The sequence below is a fragment of the Camelus dromedarius genome, chromosome 12, assembly GCF_036321535.1.
Source record: "Camelus dromedarius isolate mCamDro1 chromosome 12, mCamDro1.pat, whole genome shotgun sequence".
Taxonomy (NCBI): domain Eukaryota; kingdom Metazoa; phylum Chordata; class Mammalia; order Artiodactyla; family Camelidae; genus Camelus; species Camelus dromedarius.
Genome location: NC_087447.1, coordinates 2,851,492 through 2,871,705, shown reverse-complemented (window position 1 = coordinate 2,871,705; position 20,214 = coordinate 2,851,492). Strand labels below are relative to the sequence as shown.

The following is a 20,214-nucleotide window of genomic DNA, read 5'->3' as shown; positions in this document are numbered from 1 at the left end:
GGGGAGACTCCCACAGGACAGACTGGAGACCCCTACTCCTATGTGGCCCCAGGAGCACCGGCATGAGGGCAAGAACACTGCCCCCACGTGACCCCCTGCCCCCTGCCCCCTCCTCTCCGGCCGCCCTGGGAGGGAGGAAGCACGACACCCTGGCAAAGGCGTCCCGTCTGGTGACCGATCTGCCCACAGGTGCTCTGAGCCCTGATGCCCAACACCCGGTGCCGGCAAACCAGGATGTTATGTCACAAGTGGAGGGGGGGGGTGACCGTGCAGCGGGAGCCCTGGCGGGGGAAGAGGCACTTGCTCCACAGACATCTACCGAGGCCCCACTATGCGCCAGGCACTGCAGGGAAGGCAGACCCCACCCATCTTTACGAAGGTAGCAGCCCAGAGGGACAGTCACACAGCCACCTGGGTGAACAGCAGCCCCAAAAGACCAAGTGGACCGAGCGTCCAGGTCCTCGCCCCCGGACCCCATCACCGGGGCCTTGTTTGGAAGTAGGGTCTTCACAGATGTGATTCATTTAAGGATCTCAAGATGAGATCACGCTGGACTTAGGGTGGGCCCTAAATATAAAGACTGGCGTCCATACTGGACGCAGGAGAGGTGGTCTGAGACCCCAAGCAGGGAGGGCGGTCGTGTGAAGCGGGGGTAGAGGTAGGAGCGTGGCGCCTGTACAACCAGGTCCCAGCTCCCAGCAGAAGGCTGTCCAGCCTCCCCTTGGGCCTCCAGAAGGAACCAGCCCTGCCCACACCTTGACTGTGGACTTCTGGCCTCGAGAACAGTGAAAGGATATATTTTGGTTGTTTGAGGCCACCCAGTTGGTGACATTTCATTACGGTGGCCCCATCCTGACGTGGTGAGCTAGTGCCCTGGAGGCGGGGGCTGACAGGCAGTCCTGGGGGGTCCTGGGAAACAGAGGTGGGCTGGAGCTCACACGTGCAGCATCAGAACCGCTGGAGCGGCCGCCCCAGACCCACTGGGCCGGGTTCTCTGCAGGCAGCTCCCCAGAGGCACCCAACCTGGCACACGCTGCTGGGGGCTGGGGAGCCAGAGGGTTTCCGACGGCAAGTCAGGAAGGGACAGAAACAGTGTTGTTGGTGAGAAGGTTCTGGTCTTGTTGCAGAAAGAATTCAGGAACGAGACTGGATGTCAAGAAAGCAAAGCAAGGATTTCTTAAGGGACAGGCGGTTCGCTCTCAAGGAAAGAGTGCACAGACCCAGCAGAGCAGCTGCCCCGTTTCTTGCGCGGCTGGTTATATGGGTATAAAAAATGAACGGGCAGAACATTCGTCGGGGAGGGGTTTGGGGTCGTCTTTCCTGACCTTCATTCCAGCTCCACCTTCCCGAGGGGAGGACAGATGTCCTGTCCTTATTTAGCCTTGACTGGGAAGTTGGGTGAGGTCATGATGAACAAAAGGTTACGTTCAGATGGAGCTATCACGAACAAATCGGAGGGTGGAGATTCCTGTCTTGTCCCACCTTTCTTTGCCTCCAGGACGCTTGCCCACCCAGAATGTATGGTTTCTTATCAGTCCCGCTTTTCTCGGTTTGTCCAAGGACCCCCGTTGTTCACCAGGTGTATGGTTTCCTGCCGTATGGCCTGCGCCCCCCTTTCTCTGCTCGTATCGAGCTACCTGCCTGCTCTAACACTAGGAGCGGGTCCCCCATCTAGGGGACTGGGGACCGACTGCCGGCAACACAGAAGGCTTGCTGGGGGATGCGGGTGGGGGATGAAAATGCAGCTGGGGCGCCTGGGGACCGGGACATGGGGAAGCGGTGGGGACATGCCATCAAAGGCAGAGTGCATGGGGAGTGTGCTTTTCTGAGCAGGCACACACCGGTCTCCCTGGAACAGCGGTTGACCGGCAGCTCCCAGCTTGGAAGGTACAGGGGTCTGCAGTCCTTTCAATACCACTCCTGAACCCAGGGGGCAGAGAGGCAAGGAGGACGTCACCCTCTGTGTCATCATCTCCTAAAGGGCCAGGCCTGGGACGAACAAATGTTTCTGAATCCCAACAGCAGTTGGGGCCCACACGGAAGAGGATGCACCGAGAAGATGGTCCTGGAGAGACGGTGGCCAAGGGGAGAGAGCAGCCCCCTTCGGACCTGCTAGCTCACACGCCTCCCACGGCTTCTCGGGAGCATCAGACACAGTGGGGGGAGAGGACGCCCCCCTCGCAGCAAGAAGCAGACGGCTTTTCTCAGGAGGCAGGAATTCTCGGGATGGGAAGGAGCCAGGGGACAACGGTGCCAAAGTTAGGGGTTAATAACATCCGAGGTCTCACAGTCAGAATTCCCCCCTTTGGTGGCCCCGTGGAGGTGGTTTTACCCCGAAACTCGTCCTCCTGCCTCCTGCCCTCCAATCCCTCCTCCAGAGGGCAGCTCTCAGGCTGCACCCGTCATCAGCGAGGCCTCCTGAGGCCCCAGCCGCGCCGGGACTTGGGGAACTGATGGGACGGGATGCTGCTGGCAGGCGAGGTGCTGGGCATGCAGGCTCAGGAAGTGCTGGCTCTTTCCCTGGGATGATTCATTCACCCAGGGACAGGGTGGCTCTCGGAGACAGCGGACACAGAGCTGCACGCAGACTGAGACCCCTGTGGGCAAATAAACACACAGGCTTGGCCCAGGGACGGCACCAGACTCTCCCCGCCACACACTCAACATCCAGCCCCGCCACACTCAACTAACAAGGGGAGAAGCAAAGCTGGGGCGGCCGCAGGGCGCAGAGCGAACGACCAGGTTCAGTCTCAGAGGTTTCATTAACACCACGCCGAATCGAGGTCTTTGTGACGGGTTTACTTCGAAGAATGAACGCGCTGAGTGATGCTCACATCCACAGAGGACCCACAGCCTCCACGTTCTTCATTGCCTCTCTGGGAAATTTTCAACAGAATCAACCTAACGGCACAGTTTGCTAGTTCACAATCACACATGCTTAGACGACTCAGAGGAAAGAAGAGCTCTCTCTCTCTCTCTTTTTCCTTCTTTGGCGATGCTGAAAGGGCCTGGTGAGGAAGCAGAGATTTTCCGGACTATCTTTTCCCTTTGGGACATGCCACGGAAAGCCCACAGTGCAGGTGGGCTGCTGGACAAGATGCCTGGACTCCCCGACTCACTGGTTGTAAAATTTCCCCCAACCCCGCACCCTCACTGAGCCCGAGGGCACCCACAAACATACAGAATGAGGGCCTCGAACCTCAGTCTGGCACCGTGAACCACAAAAGGCGCACACACCCGTGGTGAGTGCTCCTGTCTCAAGACCTGACAAGCCCTTCACAGTTTAAATAAATCCTTGATCAGCTCGGGAGAGTGGTAACTAAAATGTGTTCACCCCACAAACAGTATGACTTTTATCATAAGAAAATCTCATAATAACCTATGAAAAAGAATATATATGTATAACTTCATCACTACGCTATACACCGGACACTAAGACAACACTGTAAATCAATCATACTTCAACTAAAAAAAAAAAGAAGAAAATCTCTGCTTGTAAAGAGGTGTTTGAATCCCAGAGAGGGGAGCTACTTATACCTCAGAGTGGGACAGACGAGCCGGGACCTCCCGGGCTGGGGCTTTAAGGTCGGCAGTTTTTGCGCAGGACGGGTCAGTGGCTGCGGCGGGAAGGGGCGTGAATCTGCAGGGCAGGGCTTGGGGACAGGGCGCCGAGCCCCCAGCTTCTCTCAGCTCCAATCCGCAGGCCAGGGGAAGGAAGCCGCTTCACGCCCCGCCTCGGCGTGCGGGCCCCAGGGAAGGCCAGTGCCCGGGGACAGTAACTAGGGCGGCCGCAAGCCGTTAGCGTCGCTGGAGCGCAGGGGGACGGGCACCCTGACGCGCACAGCCCCGCCGCCGAGGGCCCGCGCACCGCTCTCCTCTGCTGCCTGCCCCGCCTCGTGGAGTTCTGACTCCCTTCGCAGCCGCCGGTATTTTTAGACCTCAGGCCAACCCTGTCCACTGTACTGCTCTCCCGTATTAGGGAGGTGGTAGGAAGAGTGGTTGGCACTCGGAGAACTCAGTTCATTTTCTAAATCGCTTTGCGGACGTTAACTCATCAATCTCCCTAATGCGTTTCACTGAGATGCCGACGCGGCCGTGGTGGAGGCCTGGATCTCAGAGCAGTTAAGTGATTGGCCCCGGCTCACAGGTGGACCGTGTCAGCACCCGGCGATGCTGGGCCCAGGGCCCTGGATGATGCAAGCAAGGCATTTGGCTCTGCATCCCTGTGCGATTCCCAGAGGCAGGTGGGCACCAGCCACACATCCGACACAATAAAGACTCGACAGCCAAACACACAGTTCTGCACGCCCCCCAACACCAAACACGGGGTGAAGGGCACAGGTGGTGAGACACAGATGCCATCTGGCTCCTCCTCCAGGCGCCTTGGAGCCCCGCTGCCCACCCCCTCGATGGGACGGCGCCACCTTGAAATCTCACCGCTGCTGGTCCAGTGGGACTGCTCCCCGCTGCAGGTCCTGTGTAAGCCCGGGGCTGGAGGAAACAGGCCAGCGGGCTCTTCCAAGATGCAAGACTGGGCCCAGCCGCCGGCAGGGCGATGGGAAAGAAGAGGAGCCCCAGGGACGGTCCTCCTGGTTGGCACAAGGGGTACTAGAAAGGGGAGTGGTCATCAGCACAGTCGCTGGGGACGGTGGGAGGGAAGCGGGCGGAGGGAGGTGATGGGGATGCCTCTGCCAGTCTTGTCCCATTTAGTCACCATCTCTTATTTTAAATGGAGTCGTGTACGTTACCGAATCTTCCAGTAAACCCACTTAAATTAGCTACAAAGTAATCTGCTTCCTGGATGGACAGCCAAGCCCCAGAGCCACTGCCCACCGCCTGGCCAGTTTCCTTGCCTAATGTCTAAGGTTTTCCTTCACCCCAACCCTGCCAGGAGTTAAGGAAACATAGGAACAGAGGCAGAAGAGATGCTAGGACTACGATTTCTGTTAAGTTTTACCAAAAGCAGACACTCCGAGCCAATCTAACCAGTTAGCCAAGATGGAGCCCCGGCAGGGCTCAACCGAGACGAGCCTACTCACCGACGTCCGTCTCCTTGTGGTTCTTGATGTATTCGGCCAGCTCAAAGTTGCCGGCTATGATCGCCACCTGCAAGAGTGGAAATCACGTTAAAGTGCCGACTGCAGAACTTACCCGACATCACCGATGGTGTAACAGCAAAACGAGTTCAACCGCAGCTCTTCAGTTTTAAATAAGAGATAGTCCTTTCTTTTCCTGGTTTTACTGAGATACAGTTGACACACAGCACTGCATAAGTTTATGTGTAAGTTGAAGGCATATAATAAGCATAATGACTTGACTTGGACATTTTGGGAAATGATCACCATAGTAAGTTTAGTTAACGTCCATCATCTCACAGTTACAAAGACTGTTTTTCTTTGCGATGAGAACTCGTAGGATCTATTACTCTTAGCAACGTTCAAATGTACCACACAGCAGTGTCACCGATCATCACCGTGCTGAATGTCACATCCCCAGGGCTAATTTCTCTTATAACTGGAAGTTTGGACCTTTTGACCCTTTTCATCCATCCCTTCACCCCCGCCTCCCTGATCGATCTCTGGTAACCACAGATCTGATCTCTTCTTCTATGAGTCTGATTGTTTCAGATTCCACATCTAAGTGAGACCGTAACCGAGCAGGACCCTACTGTTATCAGTGCCCGTCTGATACCGGCAATGGTGTTTGTAACTGCTTAACTGTACGGTGGTTTAAAGGGGATTTCTCAGGCTCTTGCTGCCCAGGGTGGGGAGGGAGAGGAGGCAGGCTTGGGTGGTCTGCCCGACCCCCTCCTGGTGCTGTGCGCAGGGCTCGTGCTCAGGGTCCTGCTCTTGACCATGACACCTCAAAAACGGCACTTGGCTGTTTTGTGCATCTTGCTGTTCATAACTCGCCCCAACTGCGTATCTGCAGTTGCTTTTGACTGCTTGTGTTTTCCTTTTATCCTGTTGTTCGAGCTGCAGGTCTCAGCCTCAGCTGCTTAAAAGGCTAAATGCATTTATCAACCTCACTTTAAACTGCACAAGTTTCTCTCCAGAGCTCTTTTCTATGGAGCTGCTTCCCACGCATCCTTTGTTCTAGGAATAAGAATATTAAGAGAATCCCGAAGCCAGAGATGACCTTCATACCCAGCAGAGGGAAGGGGACCACTGCACCTGCAAAAACAAGAGCAGCTTTGCAACAACTTGCTACCCTGTATGCCATCTCTATGGAAACTAGCTCTGCCCCTTGAACTCTTGAACTTTTACTACAAAACCCCTGCCTTCTCACCCCAGGAGGCTAATAGTCTAAGAGGTATTCGCCCACTGTGACCTCCTTTGCCAGGCGAAGAAATAAAGCTGCCTTTTCTGCTGCATCCAAAGCTCTGTCCTCAAGTCTCAATTTGGTAAGTGGGGTACACAGGCCGGATTTCAGCAACAAGATCACTACAGTATTTGTCTCTCTGTCTGATTTCATGAAGCACACGCCCTCATGCCCATCCACGGTCTCGTAAATGGCAGAGCCAACCGTTAAAACAGCAGCCACATTACCGATCGGCCCTCAGACCCACTCGGAGGCACGTCTCCCCACTCTGCCCCTCTCCCGGGCCCTGGCCACACTACCATGCAGAGGCCAGAATCTACAGGAGAGATTCCTCAGCCCGGAAGGCCACGGCGGGCGTGACCTGCACCGCAGAGGGGAGGTCAAGGGGCCAAGCCTGGAAAGCCCCACCACCAGCATCCTGTGTCCCAGCAGGCCTGACTGGTCCCAACGTGCACCTCCGGGGTGGGGAGCAGGGGCGCCCGTTCCCCTGATTGGACATGAGCCGGCCTCCATAATCGAGGGAGGGGGAAGCCTGAGAAAGGCATTCAAAGCTCTACACCAGGTTTCAGCGGGAAAAGCTCCACCCATGGAGTGATGGGTGCACACGGCATCAGGACCAGCACCTACAGGAAACGACCCAGCTCGAGCCCTACAGATCCGCTGACTGAAGCGACAAGGCCCCGTGATCCCTGACAGGTGGAGGCAGCCAGGCAGGTGAAGCCACGTGTCCCTGGGGTGGCCCCAGGCCCCCGGGGGAGACCTGAACTGGGGCCCCCGTGGGCAGGCCTCCTGGTGTTCACGGTGGCCCAGACGGGAGACCTGGGCCCAGAGGCAGCTATCTCTGGCCCCCAAGGAGTGGGCGTTTAGATGCCCACCTGCAGACACGCACATCGACTACCAGTCGGCTGCCAGTGATGATGTGGGTGGGCCTTCCCTGATCCTTTGGAGGCCTTCAGAGCAGAAACTGAGATTTCCTGGAGGAGAAATCCTGCCTCAAGATTGCAGCATCGGCTCCTGCCCGAATTGCCAGCCTGCCCTTCCGACTGCAGACTTGCCCCCACAGCCTCCAAGCCAACTCCTCACAAGGAATCTCTTAAATGTACACAGATATATCCCCCCTCCTGCCAGCTCTGTTCCCCTGGAGAACTCCAGCTGACACAGCTCCACGGGGAGGTGGGGGGTTGCAGTGCTGCGGAGGAGACCCAGGGACCCCAGGCCCCTGTCCTTGGAAGTGACACGGATTTCAACTTGTGGGCCCCACCTCATGCTCAGGGCCCTCCAAGGATGCCACAGGCAGGAGCTGCCCCCTCCCTGGCCCACTGGGGTGGGGGCAAGTCAAAGCCATTTCAGAGGCAGCCCCCGGTTCTGCAGAGGCAGGAGCAGGGCTAGAACCTGGGTGGAGGGGTTTGCTAGCCTCCTGGAGGGTGACCACCCACCTGGGACCCAGGCTTCAGATCATGGGTCCCTGCAACAGAACAAGGATGGGGGAGGGCCCCAGGCGGGAGGCTCACATAAGCCCTGAGAAGCTGACAACCTAATTTGCTGGCATTTATGACATGAACGTAGAAGGAAGGGTCTTCAGGGTTACACGTAACATATAAGCCAGTGCCATTTAGGGGACAGCTGGCCAGAATCATTCCTTGTCTTTCAGCCAGAACCTCAAAAGTAAAACTCACTCCCACCCATTAGGATGGCTAACATCAAAAGACAGAAAATGACGAGGGGTGGCAAGGATGTGGAGAAATTGGAAAGCTTGTGTGTTGCTGGTGGGAATGGAAAATGGTGCAGCTGCTGTGGAAAACAGTGTTGAGTTTTCCTCAAAAAAATTCTACATAAGAGCTACTATAGGGTCCAGCCATTCCATTTCTGCACATACACCCAGAGGGTCTGAAAGCAGGCAGAAGTGTTAATTCTGCGCATCAACTTGACTGGGCCACAGGGGGCCGAGACATTTGGCTAGAAATTATCATGGGTGTTTCCAGGAGGGTGTTTCTGGACATTTGAATCAGTAGATTGAGTAAAGCAGACTGCCCTCCCCACTGTGGGTGGGCCTCATCCAATCAGGTGAAGACCAGACTAAGGAGAAGGCTGAGTAGGTAGGCACTCCTGCTGCCAGACTGTGAGCTGGGACGTCGATCTTTTCCAGCCGTCAGACTCAGAGGAAAACATCACCTTTCCTTGGGTCTCGAGCCCACCAGCTTTTGGACTGAAACTTACATCATCGCCTCTTGTGTTTCCAGGTTGTCACAACCTCAGATTTTGGGCTTCCCAGCCTCCATAATGAAAAATCTCGTGTGTGTGTGTGTGTGTGTGTGTGTGTGTGTGTGTGTACCTACACTGAGAATGGGGTGCTGCTGTAACAAATACCTAAAAATGTGGAAGCAGCTTTTGACATGGGTCATAGGGAGAGGCTGGAAGAGTTCTGAGGTGCGTGATAGAAGTATGGACGTTAGAGGCCGTGCCGCTGAGATCTCAGACAGAAATGAGGCACAGGTCACTGGCAACAGGAGGAGAGGTGATCCTTGTTAACAGGTGGCCAAGAGCTTGACCAAATTGTGTTCTGGTGTTTCGTGGGAGGCAGAGATTTTGAGCCATGAACTTGGATGTTTAGCTGAGGAGATTTCCAAGCCAAGTATTGAAGGAACGTCTTGGTGCCTCTCAGCTGCTTACAGTGAAGTGCAAAAAGTGAGACGAATTAAAGGAAGAATTGTTCAGCAAGAAGGAACTAGATTTTGAAGATTTGGGAAATAGCCTATCCACGTTGCAGGAAGTGAGAAAGCGTGTTTTTTTTCTTTTAATATATATTTTTTGTTTTGCTTTGTTCTGGAGGGGAGATAATTAGGTTTATTTATTTTCGATGGAGTTCCTGGGGATTGAACCCAGGACCTTGTGCATGCTAGCCACGTGCTCTACCACTGAGCTACACCCTCTCCTGGAGAAAGCAGGCTCTGAGGAGTATGCTGAGGGCGTGGCTGGACCATCGCACAATAAGAGGTGATGTACGGATGATACACGCAGAGGGAAGGCCAGTCTTCACTGAGGGTTAGAGGCAGGGTGGAGTGAGGGAAGGCTGTCAGACTTCCAGGGTTTGACAGGATGGCGTAACAGAGCGACTCAGCTGCGAACACGTGCTGCTCTTCAAACAGAGGGGAACATGACCCCAAACGCCAGTCAGAGAGTACTGGGGCCACTGCCTGGGTTTCAACAGGACAGAGAGCCCTTGCCAGAAGACTTGGGGGAAGGACCACCCTGCCAAGCTGTGGGGGTGATGCTGCCGCCCCAGTGGGCCCGAGAGACAGAACGTCAAACCAAAGAGAACTCTCAAGCCTTAAGGTCCGGTGGAGTCACCTCACCAGGTCTGGGACTCGCTCGAACCCGCCACCTTCCTTCCCTTCCTGCTTTCTGACATTCCCCTTTTGGAACGGGAACGTCTATCCTCCGCTGGGCCCCGTGCTGTGCTTTGGAAGCACATAACTTGTCTGGTTGTAGGGGTCACAGCTGGAGAGGAGCTGGCCTCAGGATGAGCTGTACCCCAAAGTCTCACCCACACCTGATTTACATGATACATAGATGAGACTTCGGAGTTTACTGTTTCGGAGTCGATGCTGGAACATGCGAAGACTTTTGGGGCTGTTGGGCTTGAAAGACTGCATTTTGCAGGCGAGAAAGACATGAATTTGGGGAGCCAGCAGGGGAGTGTTATGCACTGCATGTTTGTGCCCCCCCCCCAAATTCATATTTTGAGGCCCTGACTCCCAGTGTGATGGTCTTAGGAGGTGGGCCCTTCAGGAAGTGATTAGATTGAATGAGGTCACAAGGGTGGGGCTCCCATGGTGAGTTACTGCGCTTCAAGAGGAGACATCAGAGAGCCTGCTCTCTCTGCTGTGTGAGAACACAGCAGGAGGAGGCCGTCTGCAAGCCAGGAAGACAGCTCCCACCAAACCTGACCCTGCCAGCACCCTGACCTCCAGCTGTGAGAAGCACATTTCTGCTGCTGAAACCACCCAGTCCATGGTGTTTCCTTATGGAAGCCTGAGCATCAGATTAAGACAGCAGGGACTCAGACAGATATGCACACATGCACATTCATAGCAGCGTTACCCACAATAATCAAAGGGCTGAGGCCACCCAAGGGTCTACTGACAGATGAACAGATACACAAAATGTGGTCCAGCCATACAGCGGACATTATTCAAACTTAAAAAGGAATGAAATTCTGACACAGGCTACAACACGGATGAACCTTGAAGACATTATGCTCGGTGAAATAAGCCAGACACAAAGGGACGAATCGTGCATGATCTGACTCATATGAGGTCCCCAGAGGAGTCACATTCCTAGAGACAGAACGTAGGAGGGTGAGGGCCAGGGGCTGGGGGGGTCATTGTTTAATAGGGGCGGAATTTTAGTTTTTTAAAAGGAAAAGAGGTCTGGGGTTGGAAGGTGGTGACAACAGCAAAACAATGTCCTTAATGACACTGAACTGCACCATTAAAAATGGTTAAGATAATAAAACCTATGTTATGTGTATTTTACCATAATTTTAAAAAGGCAGAAGTCCACCTGTGTGGACCGGGAGGAGAGAAGGTCAAGTGTGAGAATGCAGACCCACCCTGAACAGTCAGGCAGGTGTTAGGGGAGACGGATGAGCTCTGGGACAGCCGGCCCTCCACCGGTGGGGGTCGGCGGGGGCCAGGATGAACCAGCCTGAAGGAGACGGGGGTGGGGAGGGGGCCACAGACAGCACACTGCTGAACAGGCAGGACCTGTCTGGGCCGCAGGACGGTTGCGGGCACAGGCAAGCCCTCTGTGGCTACTGGGCAATCTTGTCCAGGCGCCTGGAGTGTTGCCTCTGGTGGGGGTGAAGGTAGGTGGGGAGGCACTTTCCATCATGGAGGCATACGCCGAGGTGTCCCCCTCCCTAGGGGAGATGCTGCTCCCCACGGCGCACCTGCTCCCACAGGCTGAATGCCCCGTGTGACACCGGCAGGCAGGTGCCACAGAGGTGAGGGGCTCTGGCCCCAGGCTGCCTGGGTGTGACCTCCACAGGTGTACTATGTAACATCAGGCATGATGTGAATCCAGAGGCCTCAGTCTTCTCAGCTTTAAAATGGGTTTGGAGTGGGAATTCGATGAGACTGTGTATGTAAAGGTTTTGAGCAATCCTGGCACACAGTAAGCCCTAAAAAGTTTGCTGTTTCTATGGTTCCAATGATCAGTACTGACCACTTACATGTAAGCAGCAGACAGCTCGTTATAAAGGTGCCCCGAGCCCCCGCCATAAACCCACCATCAGACGCTCCAGTGCACACCCACGTCTGCACCCAGTGCACGCCCACCCAGGACGGTGCTGGAAGTAACCTGAAAGCCAACACGTAGCCAGCGATTCCGAGCTGCCGCTTCCAAAGAAAAGCTCTCGGAGCTGCACATGGAGTAACCGCGCAGCACGGAAGCCGCGCGAGCCGGCCCGGCCCGAGCAGCGGGGCCCGCACCGCCAGTGAGGACAGCACAAGCGTGTCTTTGTGCCAATTGCCCACCTGTTCTCCCTGGACGACCTCAAGGCCAGCAAAGTCCTCTCAAGCAGGAAGCGGCCGCCTGCCAGACCTGCTGCGTTGAGGCGTCCCGCTGCCTGGCCCCACTCCTGGGCGTCCCACCAAGTGCCCGAGGGGAGGATGGGAGGGGACCGGGTCTGACGGAGGCACCTCAGGGTCATCCAGCAAGCGTCCGGCGGCTGGTTTGGATGCATACAGAGGGCAGAAGGTTGGGGGCTGTTTCCTTTGGTTCCAGGCACATATACCGATAATAGCAATAAAATAATAATAAGATCTCTCCAGCCCTCATGTGGACACACTTAGTTCTGAGCACTTTCACATGGATGAACCCTCTTTGATCCTAACAACTCTGTGAAGTGGGCACCATTATCTCCACTTGACATGTGAGGAAACCGAGGCACAGAGAGGTTAAGCCACTCGCCCAGCATCACACAGCTGGGTAGTGCTGAAGCCAAGGTATTATTAAAAGCTCAAGCCATTCCTGTCCATAATCTGTACCTGATCATCAAGGCGCAGAATACGTCTATAAATAATCTTCCCTGACGATGATGTTTTTTAAAAAGTTAGCATGTAAGGCAATCACAGCTCAGACACTTGGGTAGAAAACCAGCAGCACAGGGAACAACCAGCAGGACAAACCGTCCTCCGGGGCTTGCGACAAGCCCCGCGCCGCAGGCCGTGTCGGCCAGGCGGCTGCAGAATGGCCTGAAACACGCTCAGGGCAAGCAAACGCACTTTTTGTGGAGAGGGACACTGCCTCCTACGGGTTCCTCAGGGCCCTAGAAAGTGAGACCTGAGCCCCTCACTGCTGGCACGTTCTCACCCCCGCCCCTGCCCCGCCCCTTAACTCAACTTCCCCTCTCCCTCCTGGCTTCAAACGTCAGCTCAGGAACATGTGCCAGACTAGGCATCTGGGCACCACCGGAAAGAAACTCAGGGATCCAACTTGAGGGGTAATGTCTGGGTGTGGAGAAGCCCAGGACAGCAAGGAGCCCCTTTTGGACTCAAAGAGGCTCCTCCTGGCCCCTCCTTTCTTAACCCGTCGCCCAGCATCAGGGTCAGCACTCGGGGGAACGCAGGGAGGGTGCTGGCGGGGGCACCCGGACAGGGCGCTCCTGGCTGGTGTCTGGCCCATCGGCCGCACCACAGTCAGGATGGCCGGGGCGCAGCTGGGGGAGGTCGGAGGTGGCGCTGGGGACAGACTGGCGGGTCATGGGAGGAATTCAGGCGGGAAAGTATCAGGAGCCAGGGCTTCTGCAGAGAAGAGAAGAAGGGAAGCCCGAGGGATGGGGAGGAGCCAGGGCAAGAGCCTGGCCTGGAGACTCCAGGGCCTGGGCGGGGGTGCGGGAGAATGCGGACGGCGGGGGCCAGTTCTGTGGTCCCCAATGGTCACTTACAGCAGACACGTCCCCCCACTCTGAACCCCCCCCCCCGTCCTCAGTTCCACACCTGTTGTCTGGGAAGGCACAAAGGCCTTTCATGGACTTTTTGACCAAGAGTTATGTTAACACAAAGCCATGGCATCTTCACGCCTCTCCTCTGGGGTGGCCGAGGTCTCCAGGGGGACGCCGGGAGCCCCTCCTGTCTCCTGCCCCGCGCAAAAGGGGGGCTGCGTCCCCGCCCCACACTCCTGCCCTGGAGCTGGGCTTCGTGCCTCAGGGGTTCCCTGCAGTTCTCGCCCCAAGACACAGGCAGCATGGGGAGCGGCTCACTTTACAAAGCCCGGGGGTTGCCTCGTGGCGACATGACGCACTGCAGATGTCACCCACAGTCCATGCCGTGACAGTGGGTAGGGTTCTGAAGGCTGAGGGGCTGCCCCGTGAAGTCCTGATCATCTACAGATGCTGACGAGCCCCCCCCGCAAAAGGACGACATTGAGACCACCGTGTGGAGGACAAGGGCAGATGAAGCCCACTGCCTGATGTCCCTGGGGGTGCTCAGCCCTGGTGACCAGGTCGTAGGAAGTCCTGAGGACGCAGGAACGTGCGCGAGGGGAGCCCGCAGCTTGTCCCCAGAGCAGCACCCAGCGCTCAGGGAAAGGAGCCCGGGTCGCCCCTCCATGCTGCCGGGCAGAGCCCCCTGCAGCAAAACCTCGGAGCACATGCTCCCTCCTGAAAGACGCGAATGGCCCAGGGGCAAGGCTGGGGCTTTCCGTCTGTTTTTATAACTCAGAATTTGGCATCTTAAATGCTTGCAGCTCACCCTGAGTGGGTCTCATGCTCTTTGAAGATTTTCGAAACCCGTGACATGATAACGTGGCTTAGGAGGAATTCTGAGCACAGGAAGACGGGGTCTGGGCCTCCACCCAGCAGCACAGAAGCACCACAGCAGAGCAGGACCGGCATCTCAGGGAGGCAGTGGTGGGGGCCGCCTTGTCCGTGAGCAGCCGGACCCAGGGTGCAGGCTCCTGCGTCCCGATACCTCGGGTCCTGGACGTTTTCTCAGTCGCATGAGTCCCAGCCTGGCTGTGTGCCCACACCCAGCGCTCCGACGGGGCCGGAGCAAGTCAGCGGGGTGGGGACGGTCCCCTTTAGAACCCGGGGCTCTCCTGAGTCCCGTCCGCACTCCCCCTCCAAATGCAGCCACGTCCAGCCTCTGTAAACAGGGGGGTCCAACACAGAGGCAGCGCCCCAAATTCCTCGAGAGCACCTCGCTCCTGGTGCTTATTTCAACCCCTCCGATCTACATCTGAATTAGGCAAGTTCTCCCACATACCCAGGCCCTGCACCCCTCTCCTCAGCCACACCTGCGAGTTTCCTGCGGGCAGACCCTGGACCACAACGAGTGTCCTCTACGGACTCAGGGGCACTACTCAGTAAGTAAGCAGAGGAAAGGCTCAGGGTGCCGTGGTCGTGGGCACCTGAAAACAGCCCAGGCCCTGTGCCAAAGGGCCCTGGGGGTCACACACGGGGGCCGGCGTGTTTAGGAGGTGCCCAGGCGGGTCAGGGTTGTGTGTGGAGCAGCAGCAGCTGTCGTCTGCCTCTCTGCCTGGGGTCCCCTAGGTGATGTGAGGTGCCACCCCAGTCCTCACCAAGCACCTGCCTGTCGTCCCTCCCCAAGTCAATGGAGGAGGCCGACCCTACTGCACACCTACTATGCGCCGGGCTTTGTGCCAGACGCTGGGGACCCGGCAAAACCTCCGCCCTCCCCTCAAGGGCATCCCACAACCGGACGGCTGCAATCACTGTGTCCTAACACGCTGTGCCCCTGCCTCTGTGGGGCTTAAAGACCAACGCGGGGAAATGTGAGGGCTTGGATGCATGCAGTCAGGCTCACCACGGTGGAGGGGCCCCATATCACACCAGGAGAAAGGAAAGATCTGGGGGAACTCGGGGCCTGGGAAGATTTCATGGAGGAAAGTTAACCCGACAGGCAGGTAGGGGAGGAAAGTGCGTGCGAGGTGATCTGATCGGCCCTGCTGAAGTTCCCTACTGATCTATGTCTACGCCTCCTGTACCAGGCAGTCCCTTCCAGGGGGCCTCCTGGGAGACTCCACCACCACGTGCAAAACCTCCATCCATCTGTCCATCCGTCCATCCTTCGACCCATCCTTTTATTCATCCACCCATCCATCCATCTGTCCACCCATCCTTCCACCCATCCAGTCACCTACCATTCCAGCCAGTCACCAATCAGCCACTCATCCACCCATCGTGCCACCCACCTACCCATCCACACACCCACCATACCCCCCACCCAGCCACCATGAACTGCGCACAGCCACCTGCCACGCCCTATGGCACAGAGCACGGCATTTGGTCCAGGGCTGGGCTCCAGCTCGGTGCCAGAAGGACTCCTGCCTTCCTGCCCGGCGCTGGGGTAGGGTCAGTGCACGTGGATACTTTTTACAGCAATAACGCTGCCAGAGCGCTGAGCTGCCCCATTTGGACGTTCTGCACGGCCTCCCAGCTTTGGTGGTGGGCGGTTGGTCCCTGGAGACGCTGCCATGCTGCTGTGGCGCCCACGGGGGCTGTCCCACTGCACCCTGCTGGGCTGGCGCTGGAGCTGGAGCCAGGGTGAGGGGGAGAGGCTGCCTGTGTTCTCATCACTGGCTAAATCATCATCTCCTGGGATCTGCAGCCAGAAGGCGGAGGAAATCCACTCCCCCGCCCGAAGGAAGCATCCTCTTCTCGCCAAAGCAAAATGCGCCTCCCGACACAGAGAGCTATTTATAGGCAGCTCTGTGATCCTGACACGTCCTTGCCATAATTGGAAAACGGCTCCACCCAAAGACAGCTTCAGAGACAGCGGGGTCTCCGTGTCCCCGCCTTTGGTTTCCCTCCAGATGACACCACATCACCTACTTTGGACTCCCAGGGCAAATCAGGAAGTGACAGATGCCCAGGGACCCGGGAGCCCGGAGAGGAATCTTAAACCTTAGCATCCACAAGCGTGCGGGAGGGGGACTGTGCCCCTGGCCTGGAGGCGCAGAGGTCGCCAAACTCCACCAGCCCAGCTCCAGGGAGACCGTGCCGCCTCTGGCTGAAGCCCGGAGCCCCGAGGTTCTGCACAATTCTGCAGATCCCAGACCACAACCCCGAGGTTTGCCACATCATCCCCTGTGAAGCCAGGAGCCCTTGCAAACTGAGGCGCCACCCAGAGGCTCAGGGACCCCACACCACCCTCAACAGGGCTGCCTGGAGAGACCCTCCACTCAGCATGCCGTCAAGTGGCATCCACACCACCAGGAGGTCCTGTCTCCAGGGGCTTCGGGCCGGTCACCGAGCCAGCGGAGGGAGCTTGGGCTTGGAGGCTGCCGCCTGCGTGGCGTGCTGGGTGACCCTGAACATTCCTGGGAGACCTGCCTGGGGGGGGGCCTTTGCTGGGACTCCTAGTCCCCTGCAGGCCCCCGTGTCCCTCCCTGGACCTGGAGTGATGGGGACGCCCTGGCAGTAGTCAGCCTTCACTAGGGCAATGCAGTGCAGCGCTCAGGGCCACAGACACCTCTCTAGCACAGAGACCCTGGACGGGCTACCTCTGCTCATCTGCAGCTGGGCCGACACTGCAGGTCCCAGGCCTGCGACTGCCAGGAGGGTGGAAGTAGCTCCCACTGATGAACAGCCCACCGCCAAGCCCAGAGTCCCACAGGGAACCCCAGATCAGGCGTCTTCGCAGATGGCCCGTCCCAGACATTCAGGGAGGAGCTCCCCACTCGACTACCCCGGAGGATGAAGAGGCAAAGCTTCCCCTACTCGGCGTGAAGCCAGCGCAACCCCAGCTTCAGGCTCTGTGAGGCCCTGCCGCACCTCTGGCATCCCAGGCAGACGGCAGCGAATCAAAGGCAGATTCACGCACGAAGAGGGAGGCGTCATCACCAAGGAGGCTTCTTGCAGGAATTGAAAAATCGATCAGTATAATTCATCACATTAACAGAAAGAAGGGGGGGCAGCTGCAGGCCCCCCCGACAGCAGCAGCTCGCTGTCAGCTCTGATAAACACCATCAAAGACCGCTCGATGAAATTTAACACGACTCCTGATCAGACGTGCGAGACGAGGAGCAAAGGTCTGGTAACGAGCAGCGAAACCTCCCGGTGGCCACGGCCACGCTGGGTGGGGCTTGACTCTGAGGGCCGCCGAGCCGGGCCCCCCGAGCCTTAAGCGGGGACCAGCCGGGCCAGCAGGCCCAACGGCTCAGCACGCGTCTCTGCACTCGCTGTGTCCCGTGTCTGCTTCCACCTGGCCCCGGCCTCAGTGCGCCCGACTGGCTCCCCGACACGGTGGCCTCAGGACGGAACCAAAATCTGGAGCTGCAAAGACTTCCCAGGGGCAGGCAGAGCGCCTCTTCTGGAATATCCTACTGGTCAAAGCGCAAGGGGATAAGTGCTCCGCCTCTCCATGGGAGGCGCTGCAAGCCACCACGGCCGAGACTTTCCGGTCACTGCCACGCCACCCCGCAGCTGCCCAGTGACCAGGGTGCCCACGCCTGAGACCAGGCGGAAGCCCGAAGGTCACATAGCCATTCGGGATTTGCCTCCAGAGCCCAGTCTCCCAAGTGCTGCACATGGTGCCGTCGGGTGAAAGCTGTTTTAAAACAGGACATCTGTGAGTCACCTCCCAGGGAGGCTGGGACTCAGCACTGGAATTACTCCCTGGGCTCAACAGAGACACTGAACCCCGTGGTTGGTACTGGGAGTGCATATTTATGGACAAAAAAACACACTCAGTGCTCAGAAGCTTCTGACCTGATCACCAGGCAAAGTCAGCTGGTCTACTTTCTCAGCTGCTCAATTTCCTGCTGCAGCATGGAAACACCGGCCGGACCGCGGAGGAAGCACCAGCTCCGGGGGGGGGGGGTGAGCCATGCCCCCCAACCCCTCTCAGGCAAAGAGACCCTCAGCACAGCACCATCCAGCCCTCAGCTGCATAAAATACTCATCATACTCGAGGGAAAAGAGGCCTTGAAAACCATCTGAGAGGCCTAGGAGTCTACCACGCACGGGAAAGGCAGAGAAGTGGCTCCTTCACGTCCACCAAACGCACCATCCCCCTCCCGGCTGGATCTGCCAGTCAAACGCAAATCGCTCCTTGAAGCAGCGAAGGCTCTGAAGGGCACCACGTGCTCCCGGGAACCCCGATGTAAAGAAAGGGCTCTTCAGTGTTCACAGAGAAACAGCCTCCGGGAGGGCGGCCCCCGTGGGGACCACTGGGCTGGAGAGGCGCGAACGCACAGGGGATGCAGGACTTTCCTACTCGGCCCCTCAGGCCCCACGACTCACAGAGCAGAACGAATGAGACGACTGGGTGGTGAGAATCTGAGATCTGGGGGGTTACAGGTGTTCCCAGACTGGCTCCTCCCACGCAGCAACGAAGACGACCACCGCGATCAAACCAGCAGCGGTGGGGACAGCTCGGAGGACGAAGTGTGCACGCTCACCCAGCACCTGCGCGCTCCCCCCCGCACCCGCGCGCTCCCCCCCGCACCCGCGCGCTCCCCCCGCACCCGCGCGCTCCCCCCCCCACACCCACATGCTGCATCCGAGCCCCCCCCCCCCCGCACGGCTGGAGAGGAGGGCTGCTGTGCCTCCTGTTCCCAGACGAGGGACCCGGCTTTCAGAGCTCCAGGAAGTCAGGTGTGAACATTTTACAAAGGGAGCCCTTGTCCTCTGGTCCCAAACCTGGGGCTGTAGCCAGGTGCTATGTACGTGGCCTCGCACGGCTCTCAGCCCAGAACGTTCCCCTGCACCTCGGTTTGAGCGCAGCCTCCTTGCTTGAAAAGAGGTCCGAGAGAGAGATGGATAAAGAGACTTGATTCAGAGGCAGAAATTCAGTATCATTTCCCACAGGTCAGTAACCCGAGGAAGGAATAACGCTGAGGCCGCCAGGCACCTGTGACTGAATCAGCTTGGGCCACTGTAACCAAGTTCCACAGATGGGGTGGTGTCCCCCGTCCTGGAGGCTGGAGTCCAAGGTCCAGGCGGGGCCGGCTCCTCCCGGGGCCTCTCTCCTTGGCGTGGAGACGGCCGCCTTCTCCCTGCGTCCTCACGTGGTCGTCCCTCTGCGTGTGTCTGTGTCCTGATCTCCTCTTCTTGTAAGGTCACCAGTCCTGTGGGATTAGGGCCCACCCGAGTGACCTCATTTTACCTAATCACCCCTTTAAAGGCCTTGTCTCCAAATGCAGTCACATTCTGGGGTGCTGGGGGTTAGGACTCCAACATAGGGATTTGGGGGCACACAACCCAGCCCGTAGGACCTTGCCGCACAAGAGTACCTTCTTCAAGGACACATACGTTCCCCAGCAAACACTCTGACTGGACAGGGCAGGCGCACACAACGGTGTGAGAGTCCCTTCCACGTGATCTGGGTTCAGGGTGCACGAGGTGGGGCTGGGGAGCTGCTGTAAATGTAATTGTCGCGGGTGGAAACACGGGAGGGAAGTTGCTTCCCCCGTCTTACCTTTTCCTCCACCCCCAAGATTCCCGTATGAAAAAGTTCAAACACATCCACGACGTTGAAAGAACACCACGATGGAAACCGACGCGCAGCAGGCCCCGATCACACGGCCGTGCATGTGGAGCCGGTGCGGCGCTGTGTGTGCACGAGCCCGGGTGCACCTCACTGGTTTTGCTAAACCACGTGCTGCCTCCCCTTCTAAGTGATGTCAGCATCTGGAGACACGGAGGACGTCCTCCTAGGACGCCAGCCAGGACGTCAGCGGTCGATTCCGAGCATCCCCACGTGCCCACCCCGTAAGCAGAGTTCTCCAACGGATCCTTTCTCCACCTTTTAAATTGTTTTCATTTTAGGTAAAAGTACACACAGGGAAAAAGGCACAGATGGCAAGTGCACAACTGGACAATGAACGTCCACACCTGAGTGACCAAGAAAGAGAGCGTTCCGTCAC

At 57.4% G+C, this 20,214-nt stretch overlaps 1 protein-coding gene across 4 annotated transcripts in view; it reads right to left on the bottom strand.

The window, feature by feature from the left end:
• Window positions 1-20,214, bottom strand: part of SHANK2 (SH3 and multiple ankyrin repeat domains 2) — a 494,838-nt gene that overhangs the window by 309,287 nt on the left and 165,337 nt on the right. For all 4 annotated transcript variants that reach the window (XM_064492018.1, XM_064492014.1, XM_064492017.1 and 1 more), the window contains exon 11: window positions 5,040-5,106. In XM_064492018.1, coding sequence (XP_064348088.1) covers window positions 5,040-5,106 — 67 coding nt within the window. The remainder of the gene's footprint in view (window positions 1-5,039; window positions 5,107-20,214) is intronic.